Source organism: Ornithorhynchus anatinus, chromosome 1 (genome assembly GCF_004115215.2).
Source record: "Ornithorhynchus anatinus isolate Pmale09 chromosome 1, mOrnAna1.pri.v4, whole genome shotgun sequence".
Lineage (NCBI taxonomy): Eukaryota > Metazoa > Chordata > Mammalia > Monotremata > Ornithorhynchidae > Ornithorhynchus > Ornithorhynchus anatinus.
In genome coordinates this window covers 172801804-172820145 of record NC_041728.1, presented here as the reverse complement: position 1 = coordinate 172820145, position 18342 = coordinate 172801804, and the positions used below count along the sequence as shown (strand labels likewise).

The following is an 18342-nucleotide window of genomic DNA, read 5'->3' as shown; positions in this document are numbered from 1 at the left end:
TCTGCCACCTGTCAGCTATGTGATTGTGGCAAGTCACTGAACTTCTCTGTGCCTCAGTTACCTCATCTGTAAAATGGGGGTGAAGACTGTGAGCCTCACGTGGGACAACCTGATTACCCTGTATCTACCCCAGCGCTTAGAACAGTGCTCTGCATATAGTAAGCGCTTAACAAATACCAACATTATTATTATTATCATTAATCAATAAATTGTAGTATTGGGTGCTTTCTGTGTGCAGAGCACTGTACCAATGTTTGGGAGAGTGCTATACAGCAGAGTTGGTAAAGCACATTCCCTGTCCATGTACCTGCAGATAACAGACAAAAAAATCCATGCTGATGTTTTCCAGTGTGCTTCCCGGCACCTTTAAAGGGCTTTTCCTGACCTCCTTGCATGTGTGGTTCTTATTACATGCATACAGTAGCTCTTTGGGTATCCTGTTATCATCCAGTCTCTTCACTTGCCCAAGAGGGGCAAACAGAGAGGGCAGCCAAAGTGGACCCCACCCCAGGATTTGATCTGCTGGGTCTCTGCTACTAGGCAGCGTCTTGTTATTCTTCGTTGGCTCTGTCGGCTGATTTTTAAGAAATCTTGAATGTGGCAAAACTGAGTGTCAGTAGTGTTTACTGAGCCAGCCTGTACTGTGTTCAGAGCACTGTACTAAGCACTTGGGAGAGTATAATATAGCCCTCCCTCCTCACCTCCACCAAACTAATTCTCTTCCCCTCTTCAAAACCCTACTTAAAGCTCACTTCCTCCAAGAGGCCTTCCCAGACTGAGCTCCCCTTTTCCCTCTGCTCCCTCTGCTGCCTCTCTGCCCCCCCCTTCACCTCCCCTCAGCTAAGCCCCCTGTCCGCCCCATTTCCCTCTGCTCCTCCTCCTCTCCCTTCCTCTCCCTTCAGCACTGTGCTCGTCCGCTCATTTGTATATATTTTCATTACCCTATTTATTTTGTTAATGAGATGTACATCACCTTGATTCTATTTATTTGCTATTGTTTTAATGAGATGTTCTTCCCCTTGATTCTATTTATTGCCGTTGTTCTTGTCCGTCCGTCTCCCCCGATTAGACTGTAAGCCCGTCAAAGGGCAGGGACTGTCTCTGTTACCGATTTGTACATTCCAAGCGCTTAGTACAGTACTCTGCACATAGTAAGCGCTCAATAAATACTATTGAATGAATAATATAGCAGACAGGGCAAATGGGGCAGCCCGAAAGGAGCATGTAATGGGTTTAGCTCTGTTGATTGATTGCTAGGGATTGTGTCCTTTTTTATGGTATTTGCTAAGCTCTTACTATGTGCCTGGCACTGTACAAAGCACGGGGGTAGATAATAATAATGATGGCATTTGTTAAGCACTTACTATGTGCAAAGCACTGTTCAAGTGCTGGGGAGGTTACAAGATGATCCGGTTGTCCCACGTGGGGTTCACAGTCTTAATGCCCATTTTACAGATGAGGTAACTGAGGCACAGAGAAGTTAAGTGACTTGCCCAAAGTCACACAGCTGACAAGCGGCGGAGCCAGGATTTGAACCTATGACCTGACTCCCCAGCCCATGCTCTTTCCACTGAGCCAAGCTGCTTCTCTGATTAGATATAGGCTAATCAGGTTGGACACAATCTCTGTTCCACTTGGACCTCACAGTCTTAATCCCCATTTTACAGGTGAGGAATATGAGGTACAGAGAAGTCAAGTAACTTGCCCAATGTCACACAGTAAGCAATTGGCAGAGCTGGGATTAGAACCTAGGTCCTTTTACGCCCAGGCCCATGTCCTATCTACTAGGCAACACTGCTTCATTGTTTTGCCCTCCTTATCTGCAAGCATCTACTTTTAAATTATCATTAATATCAGATGACCAAGAAAATATTAAATTATGTCTGTAGGGTCTTATTCTCCAGGAAGTGTATCCTGGTTGAGAAGGTTTCGTTTGCTTCCTTGGGTGGAGAGCTGTTCTGGTTTTTCTACTTCAACGTATGAGCTTGGATCTACATAAAGCATAGAAAAACTGTGTAAATCGGTCCCCCGGGACTGTAGATAATTAAATACACCCAATTTAGGGGAAATTATTATTGACCTGCATCCTTGTCTACTGTAAGTGCTCAGCTGTTCTTAGAAAGTGCAGGATTGTGGCTTTTATCTAGTAATTGCTGTAACTGTGGTTTCCTGCTGTAAAGCTTGAGGCTTAAGTAATCAAAGATTACTCAACTGGTGGTGAGGACTTGTATTTTTATTGTAAATATTACAAATCGAAACATACTGTGGGGTTTGCATACATATTATGTGAAACCTGACCCTTCTGGCTTTAAATACAGATTTAGCTCACCAGGAATGATAAACTGGTTTGGTTTCGGGGTTTGGCAATTGTAAAAAGCAGCGTCAAGTTGAACCCGTAGGTTTAGATTTGTGACTTTTCGCATCTACTAGCTCGATTTTCTTCATTTAATTTTTTTTCAGGATACATCTTAGGTTGTGTTAGACATCCTATCTCCCCACCCTACAATATTCTCATTTTTTAGAGCATATGTTGCACTGTTCAGATGAGGTCTAGTGGATAGAGCATTGGCCTAAGAGTCGGAAGGACCTGGGTTCTAATTCCGACTCTGCCACTCGTCTGCTATGTGACCTTGGGCAAGCCAGTTAATTTCTCTGAGCCTCAGTGTTGTGCAGAGCATTTTACTGAGCGCTAAAGGTAGTACAATACAAGTGAAAGACATGTTCCCTGCCCACAGGAACTTACAGTCTAGAGTGGGAGACAGACTTCAAGATAAACTTGAGATAAGTACCTGAGTCTTGTAGGGTGAATATCAAGTATTTAAAGGGAATGACCCAAGGGTATAAGTGACATAAAAGGGAGGGCAGTTAGAGGAAATGATGGCTTAGTTGGGGAAGACCTTGGAGATGATAATAATCATGTTTTTTTTAGCACTTACTATGTGTCAGGCACTGTATTAAATGCTGGGCCGAATGAAAGCAAATCGAGTTGGACACAGTCCCTGTCCCATATAAGGCTCACAGTCCCCATTTTACAGATGAGGTAACTGAGGCCCAGAGAAATGAAGTGACTTTCTCAAGGTCACACAGCAGGCAAATGGCAAAGCTGGGTTTAGAATTCATACTCCCAGGCTGGGTTCTATCCACTAGATCATGCTGCTTCTCAGGGATGTTCAGGGACCCTGTAATTATTATTATTTTGATCTAAAAGGAATCCCTTTCAGACTTCAACTGAGTTGTTTACCAACTCAAATACCATTGATTGATTGGTTAATTGAGGGGAGGGGAGAGGGAGAGTGTTTGCCTATGGCACAAATACTTGAGCTGACATTTTTCTGCAGGGCAGGAAAACACCCTGGGAACAGAGAGGGGTCAGGAATGCCCGGGGGTGGAGTGGAGGGTGCCTGCTATCAGTCACTGTGTGCAGAGCACTGGACTAAACACTTGGGAGAGTACAGTACAGTAATAAACACACATTCCCTGTCCACAACTAGCTTTCATTCATTCATTCAGTTTTATTCATTCAATACTATTTATTGAGCGCTTACTATGTGCAGAGTACTGTATTAAGCGCTTGGAATGTACAAATCGGTAACAGATAGAGACAGTCCCTGCCCTTTGGCGGGCTTACAGTCTAGTCAATTCAATTCAATTCAATAGTATTTAGGAGACAGGCAGACAAGAACAATGGCAATAAATAGAATCAAGGGGAAGACATCTCATTAAAACAATACCAAATAGAATCAGGGTGATGTACATCTCATTAACAAAATAAATAGGGTAATGATATATACAGTTATACAGATGAGAAGCAGCGCGGCGCAGTGGAAAGAGCACGGGCTTTAGAGTCAGGGCTCATGAGTTCGAATCCCAGCTCTGCCACTTGTCAGCTGCGTGACTGTGGGCAAGTCACTTAACTTCTCTGTGCCTCAGTTCCCTCATCTGTGAAATGGGGATGAAGACTGTGAGCCCCACGTGGGACAACCTGATTCCCCTGTGTTTACCCCAGCGCTTAGAACAGTGCTCTGCACATAGTAAGCGCTTAACAAATACCAACATTATTATACAGTTGAGCAGAGGAGTACAGTGCTGAGGGGATGGGGCGGGAGAGGGGGAGGAGAAGAGGGAGAAGGGGAGGAGCGGAGGGAAAGGGGGGAGAAGAAGGTTTGGCTGTGGAGAGGTGAAGGGGGGGTAGAGGGAGCAGAGAGAAAAGGGGAAGCTCAGTCTGGGAAGGCCTCTTGGAAGAGATGAGCTTTAAGTAGGGTTTTGAAGAGGGGAAGAGAATTGGTTTGGCAGAGGTGAGGAGGGAGGGCGTTCCAGGACCGCGGGAGGACATGGCCCAGGGGTCGACGGCGGGATAGGTGAGAACCGGGGAAGGTGAGGTGGGTGGCAGAGAAGCGGAGTCTACGGGATGGGCAGTAGAAAGAGAGAAGGGAGGAGAGGTAGGAAGGGGCAAGGTGACGTAGAGCCTCGAAGCCTAGAGTGAGGAGTTTTTGTTTGGAGCGGAGGTTGATAGGCAACCACTGGAGGTGTTTAAGAAGGGGAGTGACATGCCCAGATCGTTTCTGCAGGAAGATGAGCCGGGCAGCGGAGTGAAGAATAGACTGGAGCAGGGCGAGAGAGGAGGAAGGGAGATCAGAGAGAAGGCTGACACAGTAGTCTAACCGGGATATTACAAGAGCCCATAGCAGTAGGGTAGCTGTTTGGGTGGAGAAGAAAGGGCGGATCTTGGCGATATTATAAAGGTGAGACCGGCAGGTTTTGGTAACACATCAGATGTGTGGGGTAAACGAGAGAGCCGAGTCAAAGATGACACCGAGGTTGTGGGCCTGAAAGACGGGAAGGATGGTCGTACCATCCACGGTGATAGGGAAGTCAGGGAGAGGACTGGGCTTGGGAGGGAAGATGAGGAGCTCAGTTTTGGTCATGTTGAGTTTTAGGTGGCGGGCAGACATCCAGGTAGAGACATCCTGGAGGCAGGAGGAGATACGAGCCTGAAGGGAAGGGGAAAGGACAGGGGCAGAGATGTAGATCTGTGAATCGATTTTATTTATTGATTCATTCAATCAATAGTATTTATTGAGGACTTACTGTTTGCAGAGCACTGTACTAAGCTCTTGGGAGAGCACAATCCAACACTAAACAAACATTCCCTGCCCACAAAAAGCTTACAGTCTAGAGAGGGGGAGACAGACATTAATATAAATAAATAATATAAATAAATTACAGATATGCTGAAAGTGCTGTGGGGCTGGGGGGAGGAGGAGAAAATAAAGGGAGCAAGTCAGGGTGACACAGAAGGGAGTGGGAGAAGGTGATGGCAGGGCTTAGGGAAGGCCTCTTGAAGGAAATGTGCCTTCAATAAGACTCTGAAGCAGGGTAGAGTAGTTGGCGAATTCGACAGAGAGAGTGTTGCATGCCAGAGGCAGGACATGGGCAAGAGGTGGGTGGTGAGATAGACTAGATCGAGGCATGGTGAGAAGGTTACCATTAAATTAGTGATTCTCCATCATCATCAACAGTATTTATTGAGTGCTTCTAATGTGCGGAGCACTGTACTAAGCTCTTGGAAGACTACAATGCAAGAGGGTTGGCAGACACATTCCCTGCCTACAGGAGAAGCAGCCTAGTCTAATGGCTAGTTCATGGGCCTGGGAGTCAGAAGGACCTGGGTTCTAATCCTGACTCTGCCATTTGTCTGCTGTAGGACCTTAGGCAAATCACTTCACTTCTTGAACTGTGAGCCTATGTGGTATGTTGGACACAGTTCATTAATACAGTGATTATCCTTTATCTACCCCACTGCTAAGTACAGTCCTTGGCACATAGTAAGTGCTTAACAAATACCATTAAGAAATACCATTTACTTAACATGGAATGGAGATGGGGAGAAAGGTTGCTTTCTCCCCTGGTTCCTGAGAGGGTATTCCATAAAGATTTCAAGACGCATAAAGAGATTGAGGTTTGGACCATCAGTCAATCATCAATGGTATCTCTTGAGCCTGGTTTGAGTGCTAAGCACTGTACTCAACATTTGGAAGAGTACAGCTTTAACTTGCATAGCCTTACACCCTGCTATTTCCCATATCTATAATTTAATTTAATGTCTGTCTCAGCCAGACACTCCCTCTGGCCTGTAAGCTCCTCCAGAGCAGTGATTGTGTCTACGAACTCCATTGTATTGTTCTCTCCCAAGTGCTTGATACAGTGCTCTGCACACAATAATAAAATAAAAGTAATAAAGCCACTCAATAAATGTCATTGATAGTAATAATGGTATTTAAGTACTTACTATGTGCCAGGCACTGTACTAAGCATTGTGATGGACACAAGCAAATAAAGTTGGGCACAGTCCCTGTCCTATGTGGCTCACAGTCTCAGTCCCCATTGTACAGATGAGGTAACTGAGGGCCACAGTCGTAAAATGACTTGCCCAAGGTCACACAGCAGACAAGTGGGAGAGTTGGTATTAGAACCCATGACCTTAAACTCCCGGGCCCATCTCTATCCACTACGCCATGCTGCTTTTCAATTGATGATTATTACAGTAAGAAGACACATATTCCCAGCTTTCAAGGAGTCTTTGGGGAGACAGATAAAAATTATGTGCAAATAGTGGAAGCGGGAAGAAGTTTATAATAAGCAGGAAGAGGTACAAATACCTTGGGTTGAAATAAGATGCATTCTAAAGGTCAGTCAACCCATCAGTGACAGTTACTGAGCTCTTACTTTGGGCAGAGGACTGTACTAAACACTTGGGAGAATACAATAAAATAGAAGTCGGTACACTTGATCCCAGCCTACCTGGAGCTTATTAAATTGAGAAGACAGAGGTTAAAGTAAATTACAGGTAGTGAAAATGGTGAAGTATAAGGATATGTACATAAGTGCTGGGGAACTGAGAGTGGGGTGAAGATCAAATGCTTAGGGGTATAGATACTCCAACATAGGTGACACGAGAGGGAGGGTAAATTAGGAAAATGAGGGCTTAGGGAAGAGAGAAGCAGCATTGTGTAGTGGATAGAGCACGGGCCTGGGAGCAGAAGGTCATGGGTTCTAATCCTGTCTTATCTGCTGCTGTGACCTTGAGCAAGTCACTCAACTTCTCTGTGCCTCAGTTACCTCACCTGTGATTCCATTTAAGTTGATGGTACTGAGGCTTGACTATTTGTTTTGTCGTCTCTCTCCCCATTTTAGACTGTGAGCCCGTTGTTGGGCCGGGATTGTCTCTATCTGTTGCCGAATTGTACATTCCAAGCACGTAGTACAGTGCTCTGCACACAGTAAGTGCTCAGTAAATACGATTGAATGAAAGAATGACAGGGACAGGGTCCAGCCCAATTTGTTTGTATCCCCCTCAGCGTTTTGTACAGTGCCTGGCACATAGTAAGCACTTAGCAAATGCCATAAATATTATTATTATTGTGATTTTCCGAGGGCTTTGAAGGTGGGGGGAGTGGTGGTCTGTCAGGTAATGAATGGAAAGGAGAGATGTGGGCATGGGTTCCACGGCAGGAGAGATGAGATCCAGTGCAATGAGTAGTTGCTGTTAGAGGAGCAGAGTGTGATGGCTGGGTTGTAGGATTTAGTAACTATCTGTAATTTATTTTAATGTCTGTCTCCCCTCCAATCTGCAGGCTTACTGTGGGCAAGGAATATGTCTGTTCAATTGTTACATTATACTCTCCCAAGTGCTTAGTACAGTGCTCTGCACACAAATGCTCAATAAATATGATTGACTAGTAGGAGATCAGTGAGGTGAAGTAGGAAGGTGAGAGTGAAGATTGAGTGCTGTAAAGTCAAGCCTGCATGACGTGGATGGCCAGGTTATGGGAATTTTTTTTCTACATCCCTCTTTTTTAATCCTTGTATTTTCTTAGAAAATATAGAGCATAGGTAGCAGAATTCAGTGAGCCCATGAAACCTTGGTGAAGGCTGGCCCAAACTCTTGACGATCTTTAGACTAATTGTCCATCCATAGTGCATTGGTCATTCTGAAAAGCAGTTGATAATCATCTGCATTGAGCTACTGGATTCAAATATCTGCTGCATATTAACTGATCCTGTTCCTTTCCATGTAAATCAGTTCCTTGAATGCTCCCTCCCCTCACCCCCTCCCCGGCCCCAAAGCCTTACTGAAGGCACATCTCCTCCAAAAGGTCTTCCCTGACTAAGCCCTCCTTTCCTCTTCTCCCATTCCCTTCTGCATCACCCTGACTTGCTCCCTTTGCTCTCCTCCACCCTTCCTAGTCCCACAGCACTAATATACATATCTGTAATATATTTATATTAATATGTATCTCCCTCTGTAGACTGTAAACTAATTAGTAACTAATTAGGCAGGGAATGTGTGGGCTTATTGTTCTATTGTACTTTCCTAAGTGCTTAGTACAGTGCTCTGCACACAGTAAGCGCTCAATAAATACAATTGAATGAATGAATGACCCCACCAAAACCTGGGACAAAGGAGTAAACTTTGGTTGTTCTATGGTCTGGGATCAAATTAGAAGTTTTCCAATTGTGCTGGTATTTGTTCAGGTCTACCACGTGCCAAGCACTGTACTAAGCACCAGGGTGGGTAGCTGCCTTGGATACTTTTGACCACTTCCTTCTCCTGGAAACATTATCCAACCTTGGCTTCACTGACACTGTCCTCTCCTGGTTCTCCCCGTCTCTCTGGCCGATCATTCTGAGTCTCTTTCGTGGGCTCTTTCTCTGCTTCCCATCCCCTAACTGTGGGGGTCCCTCAAGGTTCAGTTCCGAGTCCCCTACTTTTCTCCATCTACACCCACTCCCTTGGAAAACTCATTCGCTCACCCAGCTTCACCTATCACCTCTATGCTGTTGACACCCAAATCTACAGTATCACATTTCCTCCTGCCTTCAGGATAATAATAATAATAATGTTGGTATTTGTTATGCGCTTACTATGTGCAGAGCACTGTTCTAAGTGCTGGGATAGACACAGGGTAATGAGGTTGTCCCACACGAGACTCACAGTCTTCATCCCCATTTTACAGATGAGGTAACTGAGGCACAGAGAAGTTAAGTGATTTGCCCACAGTCACCCAGCTGACAAGCTGCAGAGCCAGGATTCGAACCCATGACCTCTGACTCCCAAGCCCAGGTTCTTTCCACTGAGCCACGCTGCTGTCTCTCCTTGGATGTATTCCTGTCATCTCAAATTTAATATAGCTAAAACTGAACTTCTTATCTTCCCACCCAAACCCTGTCCTCCCGCTCACTTTCCCATCACTGTGGGTGGCACCACCATCCTTCCTGTCTCACAAGCCTATAACTAGCATTTTCCAGCAGCCGAAGTGTACATTCCAAGCGCTTAGTACAGTGCTCTGCACATAGTAAGCGCTCAATAAATACTATTGAATGAATGAATTTTCCTAGACTTCTCTCTCTTGTTCCATCCACGTAGTCAAGCCTGTCAGTTTTACTTTCACAACATCACCAAAATCCTCCCTTCCTCTCCATCCAAACTGCTGTCATGTTAATGCAAGCACTTATCCTATTCCTCCTTGATTATTGTCTTAACCTCCTTGCTGACCCCTCTGCCTCCTGTCTCTCCCCAACTCCAGTCCATACTCCGTTCTGCTGCCCGGATCATTTTCCTTCAGAAACGTTCAGACCGTGTTTCCCCACTCCTCAAGAAACTCCATTGGTTTACAAGAAACAAAAACTCCTCACTATTGGTTTTAAAGCACCTACCCCCTCCTACCTCACCTCACTACTCCTTCTACAACCCAGCCCTCACAGTTAGTTCTTCTAATGCTGACCTTCTCAATGTACCTCGGTCTTGCTTATCTCACCGCCGACCCCTCGCCCACATCCTGCCTCTGGCTTGGAACACCCTCCACATATCAGACAGTTAATTGATCTTCCCCCCTACAAAACCTTATTGAAGGCACATCTCCTCCAAGAAGGCTTCTCTGATTTAAGCCCTCCTCTCCTCTTCTCCCACTCCCCTCTACGTTGCTTTTACTTGCTCCTTCATTCATTCTCCCTCCTATCCCCACAGCACACAGGTATGTGTCTGTATATATCTGTAATTTATTTATTTGTTTTTTAATGTCTGTCTCCTCTGCTAGACTGTGAGCTCATTTAGGGCAGGGAATCTGTCGGTTGTTATATTGTACTCTCCCAAGTGCTTAGTACAGTGCTTTGCACAAGCGCTTAATAAATACAATTGAATGAAAGAATACAAGCAAATTGGGTTGAACACAGTCCCTGTCCCATGTTGGGCTCACAGCCTCAGTCTCCATTTTACAGATGAGGTAACTGAATCCCAGAGAAGTGAAGTGACAAGTGACAGGAGCAGACAAGTGATAAAGTCGGAATCAGAACCCATGACCTTACTTTCACAGCTGGCAAGAGAGAGGGAAGCAGTGTGGCCTAGTGAGAAGAGTGTGGGACTGAGAGACCGGAGACCTGGGTTCTAGTTATGACCTTGCCGCTCATTTAATTTTTAGAAAAATTTTTATGGTACTGGATAAGTATTGATTATATGCCAGGCACTCTACCAAGTGCTGGGGTAAATACAAGCTAACTGGTTTGGACACAGTCCATGTCCCACATGGGGTTCATAGTCTTAATCCCCATTTTACAGATGAGGGAACAGAGGCACAGAGAAGGTAAGTGACTTGCCCAGGGTCACACACCATACAAGTGTCAGAGCCAGGATTAGAACTCAGGTCTTCCAACTCCCAGGCCTGGGCTCTTTCCACTAGGCCACTTTGCTTCCCTTGTAGTTGAATGACATATAAGGAGCACCCACTAAGTGCAATGCCCTGTACTAAGCACCTGGGGAAGTTCAATATTTTATGCTTTGTTTTCTGCTCTGTGCAAGTGCTCTGTGAAGCCACATTGTTATTAAATTGTATTTCTCTTTGTGATTTCAGAAAAAAGCCAAAGGACAGGAACTCTTTGATCAGATTATGTACCATCTGGATCTCATCGAAAACGATTACTTTGGACTGAGGTTTATGGATTCAGCACAAGTGGCGGTGAGGAATAAATAATTGCTGCTGCTGTTGCTGCTGCTTATTTCCAGAAAGGGGAAGAGACAGAATGTTCCAATGCGAGGCCAGGGGCTAGTAGAAGGCATCTTTCCCCTCATTTCTTTCACACTGCACAAGGCACTTCCCCACCTTCCTTCAATCCTTCCTCAAGTCATTCATTCATTTGTTCTTTCATTTATTTATTGAGTGTTTACTGTGTGCAGAGCACTGTACTAAGCACTTGGGAGAGTACAAAAGAACAATAGACAGACACATTCCTTGTCCACAACTAGCTGAAAGTCTAGAGAGGGGTGACAGACATTAATACAAATAAATAAATACAGATATGGATATAAGTGCTGTGGGGCTGGGAAGGGGAGATAAGTTTATTCCTGCCTCTTCAGTACAAACACAGGGAGCGTTGTCTATTGGCTCCATCGGAATTCAGTGGGCCCTTCCCTTCTGGGGGATTTCCTCTGCTTTCCTGCTGGGCTACTCTTGTCAGGTTGGGTCAATCAATCAATCCATCAATGGTATTTATTGAGGGCTTACTATGTGCAGAGCACTGTACTAAAGGCTGTAGAACAGTACATTAGAATTACCAGACATGTTTCCTGCCCTTAACGAACTTACAGTCTAGAGGGGGAGAGACACATTAATCTGAATAAATAATTTAGAATATATCATTTAAAGATACATATGTAAGTGCTGTGGGGTAGGGGATGGGGCAAATATCGGGTTTCCAGAGGTCCCAGATTTGAGTGCTTAGATGACGCAGAAGGGAGACCGAGCTGGGGAGAGGAGGGCTTAATCAGGGAGGGCTTCATGGAGGAGATATGACCTTAGTAATGCTTTGAGGGTGGAGAAAGTGGTGGTCTGGTGTATATGGACGGGGCGGGAATTTCCGGTTAGGTGGAGGATATGGGAAAGGGGTTGGCAGTGAGACTGGGGCACAGTGAATGAGCTGGTGCTAGAGGAGCAGACTGTGTGGGCTGGGCTGTAGTAGGAGATGTGAGGTAAGATAGGATGGGGTGAGCTGATTGAGTACTTTAAAGGAGTTTCTGTTTAATGTGCAGGTGTATGGGCAGCCAGTGGAGGATTTTGAGGAGTGGAGAAACATGGACTGAATGTTTTTGTTGGTAGATGATTCGTGCAGGTGAGGGAAGTATGGATTGGCATGAGGAGAGACAGGAGGGCAAGAGGTCGGCAAGGAGGGAAATGCAGAAGTCAAGGAGGGAAAGTATAAGTGCATGGATAAGCGTGGTAGCTATTTGGGTGGAGAGGAAAGGGCGGATTTTAGCAATGTTGTGAAGATAGAGCCGACAGGATTTGGTAACAGATTGAATATGTGGGTGGAATAATAATTATGGTATCTGTTTAGCACTTTCAAAGTGCCAGGCACTGTACTAAGTGCTGGGGTGGATACAAAGCAAACTGAGTTGGACACAGTCCCTGTCCCACAAGGGGCTCACAGTCTCAATCCCCATTTTACAGATAAGGTAACTGAGGCACAGAGAAGTGAAGTGACCTGCCCAAAGTCACATAGCAGGCACGTGGCAGAGCTGGGATTAGAACCCATGGCCTCTGACTCCCAGGCCCGTGCTCTTTCCACCATGCCATGCTGCTTCTCCATGAGAGAGCTGAATCAAGGACAGTGCCTAAGTTATGGGCTTGTGAGTTAGGGAGAATAGTGGTGTTGTCTACAGTGATGAGAGAGACAGGGGAGGACTGGGTTTGGGTGGAAAGATGAGGTCATTTTGGAAATGAGCATTTTGAGGTGTCGGCGCGAAGTTCAGGAAGAGATGTCTTAAAGGCAGGAGGAAATGTGAGACTGCAGAGAAGGGGAAAGATCGAGGCTGGAGGTGTAGATTTAAGAATTATCCATGTAGGCATGGTAATTAAGCTTTGGGAGCAAATGAGTTCTCCAAGGGAGTGGGTGTAGAGAGAGGACAGAAGGGGACCTAAAACGGAGCACTGAGGGACTCCTACTGTCAGAGGGTGGATGGTAGAGGAGGAGCGCCAGCAAAAGAGACTGAGAAGGAGCAGTCACATAGGAGAACCAAGAGAGGACAGTGAATCCAAGGCTGGATAGAGTTTCAAGGAGATGGGGGCTGGTTTTCGTTGTCAAAGGCAACTGAGAGGTCTAGGAGGATTAGGATGGAGTAGAGGCCATCAAATTTGGCCAGAAGAAGGTCATTGGAGGGCTGTTTCTATAGAGTTAAGGAAGCGGGAGCCAGGTTGGAGAGGATCTAGGAGCGATTTAGAGGAGAGAAAGTGGAGACAGCGGGTGGAAACAACTCTCCAGAAGTTTGGAGAGGGGTGGTAGGAGGGAGGTGGGCGGTAACTGGAGGGAGCTGTGGGGATAAGGGAGGTTTGGGTGTTTTTTTTAGGAGAAGGGAAACATAAGTATGTTTGAAAGTAGTGAGGAAGGAGCACAGGCTGGGGAGTCAGGGAACATGGGTTCAAATCCCAGCTCTGCCGCTTGTCAGCTGTGTGAGGAAGGAGGCATTAGAAAGTGATCAGTTGAAGACGTCAGACAAGGAGATGTGTTTTGAAAAGGTAGGAAAGGATGGGATCAGAAGCTCAGGTGGAGGGGGTAGATTTAGAGAGGAGACAAGAGAAACCACGTCTGATTGCATGTTGTGGACAGCACCTACCTCACTGGGGTTTAGCAAAAATTTTATTGTGTAGGTGCCTTAGGGTATCAGTAATAAAGGCAAGGCGGTCCCCAGACAGCTGCCAAAGACAGGGTGGAGTGGTATTTATTATCACATGTCTATAAATGGTGGTTCTGGCAGATCAGCATCTGTTTGTTGTTTTTTCTCCCATGGTGCACTTCAGGCAGGGTTATTTTTTGACTCCTATTAAAAAGCCCTGAAGATTTAAGGCTTCTGGTGCCTTATCGTTTCTCGTCAGCCACTTGAGTCTGTGCCTAGTAAAAGGAGCATAGGCCTGGGAGTCAGAGGCCCTGGGTTCTAATCCCAGCTCTGCTGCTTGCCTGCTGTGTGATCTAGGGCAAGTCATTTAACTTCTCTGTGCCTCAGTTCCCTCATCTGGTAAATAGAGAAGCAGCGTGGCTCAGTGGAAAAAGCACGGGCTGGAGAACATGGGTTTAAATCCCGGCTCTGCCGCTTGTCAGCTATGTGACTTTGGGCAAGTCACTTAACTTCTCTGTGCCTCAGTTACCTCATCTGTAAAATGGGGATTAAGACCGTGACTCCCACGTGGGACAACCTGATCACCTTGTATCCTCCCCAGCGCTTAGAACAGTGCTTTGCACATAGTAAGTGCTTAACAAATGCCAACATTATTATTATTATTATTATTAAATAAGTATTTACTGCCAGTTCTCCCTCATACTCTGTGAGCTCCATGTGGGACCTTATTATCCTATATCTACCTCAGTGCTTAATACAGTACTTGATATATATTAAACGCTTAACAAATATGTTATTATTATAATATTCAGCCTGGTCTGATTTTCAGCTTTCTTGATTTAGGACCAGAGTAACCAGCAAAGTATGTTAGCCAGATAAGAAATGATTGGAAAAGACACCTCCTGGAGACCTATAAAACCCCAAGGGGCCAGAGCTGAAGTTTGCTGCTAAAATGGTTTCAAATGTTCTCTGACTCCAGTTTCCAAGGGTGTCAATAAAATGGTCCACTAGCCTTAGAGAGAAAATGTTACTTAGGGTTTTATTTCTTAAGGATTGATGACATGGTGTCTTGAGCTAGTGTTCTTTGTTACTGGGCAGGGGGGAACCCCTGGACCCTCCCTACAGTTGCCACTTGAACTGTAATGAAAATGATTGCTGTGATTCTGCCTGCTGCCTGATAGAAGCAGTTTTGTGTTTGCCGCTAGAATGCTAAAATCCCCCTAACCGCACAAAGTCCAATAATGAAAATTCTCCAATCAATAGTATTTACTGAGTGCTTACTGTATGCAGAGCACTGTACCAGACTCTTGGGGGAGAGTGCACTACAACAGAGTTGGTAGACACGTTCCCTGCCTGCAAATAATTTACAATATAGAGGGAGCTATGTGACTCCAAAACTAGGTAGCGATGGTTATGGGTTACTTCCAACCATAGTCAGAGAAATGTTTTTCTTGTTTTTGCCCAAAGGAAGGTAGAAAGGGAAGCAGTGTATGTAGCCTAGCAGAGAAGCAGCATGGAATAATGCATAGAACGTGGGCCTGGGAGTAGGAAGGTCATGGGTTCTAATTCTGACTCTGCCACTTGTCTGCTGTGTGACCTTAGGTATGTCACTTCACTTCTCTGAGCCTCACCTCATCTGGAAAATGAGGATTGAGACTGTGAACACTGCATGGGACAGGGACTCTGTCCACCAACCCGATTTGCTTGTACCCACCCCAGTGCTTGGTAAAATGCCTGGCATATAGTAAACACTTAACAAATACCCCAGTTAACATTATTACCATTGTGTTGGGCATTCATAACTCTTTGAATTCATTTTTATTAGCAAACACTTCACCACCTAGACTCTTGTTTTCCCCATTTCGCACCAGGCCGCTTTCAGCCTCTTCAAATTCATCCTTCTTCCTTCTAGCTGCCCTTTTTTCTGCTCAGTCATATTACTTCTCTCTCATTGACCGTCCTCCCCTGCCCCCCACCCCCTTGCCAATAGCACTTAGAACAGTGCCTGTGACATAGTAAATACTTAACAAATACCATTATTACTATTACTTTAACAAAACTGAAAACACTGGTGATGGGCTCTCCAAAGTCTCCTCTTCACCTCCCCAACTCTCTCCCACCCCCATAGCCAGCCACATCCTTTTTCCTCAACTGTCTTGAGATGTCATCTGCTTCCTACCCCCTCTGTCTCTACCTTCAATCCTACCCCACCTCTTTTAAAATGACTCCACCGCCCCTTCTGCCCTATGTGACCGCCCCCAACTACTCCGTTGTTGATGACCCTTTACCCTCTGCCTTCAATCATGCCTACATTTCACTCATCCTAAGAAAAAAAAACCCTTTTCTGAATGGCACTGCCCTCTCCGGCTAGTCGCCCCATCTTGGTTTCATTTGGTTCCGGATCAGCTAAGAACTCTGTGCTTTAGCCCATCTCCCGGCCTCTGGCTCTGCAGACCCTTCCTTCCCCGAAGCCTGGTTTTTTGGGGGGCAGTCCTCTCTTGGTTTTCTTTATTCCTCTGGCTGATCCCTCTCAGGCTCTGTAGCCAGCCCTTTCTCTGCCTCCCACCCCTAGCTGCGAGGGTCCCTTGAGACTCTGTTCCCATTTCTCCTTTTCTCACTGCTTACTCAAACTCCCTTGCAGAGCTCATCGGTCCTCATGGTGGGCAAGGGGATAGGGTGATGCCTAAATTTACCTCACGTGCCCAATGCCCACCTCATTCAAATCCTCCAGCCAAGATTTACCAACCACAGCTGTCCCCATCTTCAAAGCCATTTAAAATCACATCTTTTCCTGGTGGCTCTCCCTAATTCATCTCCCCTGTTTATATCCAGTTGGCTGCCTGTTCACCACTTCCATGCCACCTAAGCCCTTAAGTATTTAGGTATTTTTGTACATATCTTACATGGCGTATTACTTAAGCACTAACACCTGTCTTATCTCCTGTTCCTTCTTCCTCCTAACTTAAATGTCTGACTCTCCTGCTAGATTGTAAACTCTTTGGGGCAGGGATCATGTCTACTAATTCTGTTTGTACTATAGTTAATTCACTGAAGCAGCATGGCTCAGTGGAAAGAGCACGGGCTTGGGAGTCAGAGGTCATGGGTTCAAATCCCGGCTCTGCCACTTATCAGCTCTGTGACTGTGGGCAAGTCACTTAACTTCCCTGTGCCTTAGTTACCTCATCTGTAAAATGGGGATTAACGGTGAACCTCAGGTGGGACAACCTGATTACCCCATATCTACCTCAGCGCTTAGAACAGTGCTTGGCACATAGTAAGCGCTTAACAAATACCAACATTATTATTCATTCAATCGTATTTATTGAGCGCTTACTGTGTGTAAGCAGTGTAAGTGCTTGGAATGTACAATTTGGCAACAGATCGAGGGAATCCCTGCCCAACAATGGTCTCACAGTCTACAAGTGGGGAGACAGATAGCAAAACAAAACATGTAGTCAGGCATCAATACCATCAAAATAGATAAATAGAATCTTAGATATATATACATCATTAATACAATAAATAGAGTAATAAAGAATATATACAAATATACACAAGTGCTGTGGGGAGGGGAAGGGGGTAGAGCAGAGGGAGGGAGTAGGGGGAATGGGGAGGTGAAGAGAGGCAGAGGGAAACGGAGGGCTCAGTCTGGGAAGGCCTCCTGGAGGAGGTGAGCTCTCAGTAGGACTTTGAAGAGGGGAAGAGAGTTACTCTGGTGGATGTGAGGAGGGAGGGCATTCCAGGTCAGTGGTATGACGTGGGCCAGAGGTCATGGAGTGAAGGAGGGTGGGTCCTGTGTCAGAGAGAGGCACCAAGTTTCACTAACGCCTGGGTCCCGAACACTGAGCCAACTGGCTGTCTCAAAAGCCCTAGAAAGTTTGGATGGATTCTGATTCCACCTCTCTTCCCCTTTCTCAAGCAAAACAAACACCACATGACCACAGCATCTTTGACTCCTCTCTCTCGTTCACCCCACACATCCTATCCATTACCAAGACCTGCCGGTTTCACCTTTACAATAGCGCCAAGATCCGCCCTTTCCTCTCCACCCAGACGGCTACCTTACTGCTACCGGCTCTTGTTATATCCCGGCTAGACTACTGTGCCAGCCTTCTCTCTGATCTCCCTTCCTCCTCTCTCGCCCTGCTCCAGTCTATTCTTCACTCTGCTGCCTGGCTCATCTTCCCGCAGAAACGCTCTGGGCATGTCACTCCCCTTCTTAAACACCTCCAGTGGTTGCTTCTCAACCTCCGCTCCAAACAAAAACTCCTCACTCTAGGCTTCAAGGCTCTCCATCACCTTGCCCCCTCCTACCTCTCCTCTCTTCTCTCTACCGCCCGCCCCGCATGCTCTGCTTCTCTGCCCCCCACCTCCTCACCATCCCTCGGTCTCGCCTATCCCGCCATCGACCCCTGGGCCACGTCCTCCCACGGTCCTGGAATGCCCTCCCTCACCTCCGCCAGGCTAATTCTCTTCCCCTCTTCAAAACCCTACTTAAAACTCACCTCCTCCAAGAGGCCTTCCCAGACTGAGCTCCCCTTCTCCCTCTACTCCCTCTACCGCCCCCCCTTCACCTCTCCGCAGCTTAACCCTCTTTTCCCCCCATCTCCCTCTGCTCCTCCCCCTCTCCCTTCCCATCCCCTCAGCACTATACTCGTCTGCTCAACTGTATATATTTA

At 46.1% G+C, this 18342-nt stretch overlaps 1 protein-coding gene across 5 annotated transcripts in view; it reads left to right on the top strand.

Annotated features, from left to right (window-relative positions):
• The window catches only part of EPB41L5 (erythrocyte membrane protein band 4.1 like 5), a 165602-nt gene that overhangs the window by 30831 nt on the left and 116429 nt on the right, over nucleotides 1-18342 (top strand). For all 5 annotated transcript variants that reach the window (XR_003759811.1, XM_029065634.1, XM_029065626.1 and 2 more), the window contains exon 3: nucleotides 10908-11012. Coding sequence is in view for 4 of the 5 variants with exons in the window: in XM_029065634.1 (XP_028921467.1) it covers nucleotides 10908-11012 (105 nt within the window). In the remaining variant the exon portion in view is untranslated. The remainder of the gene's footprint in view (nucleotides 1-10907; nucleotides 11013-18342) is intronic.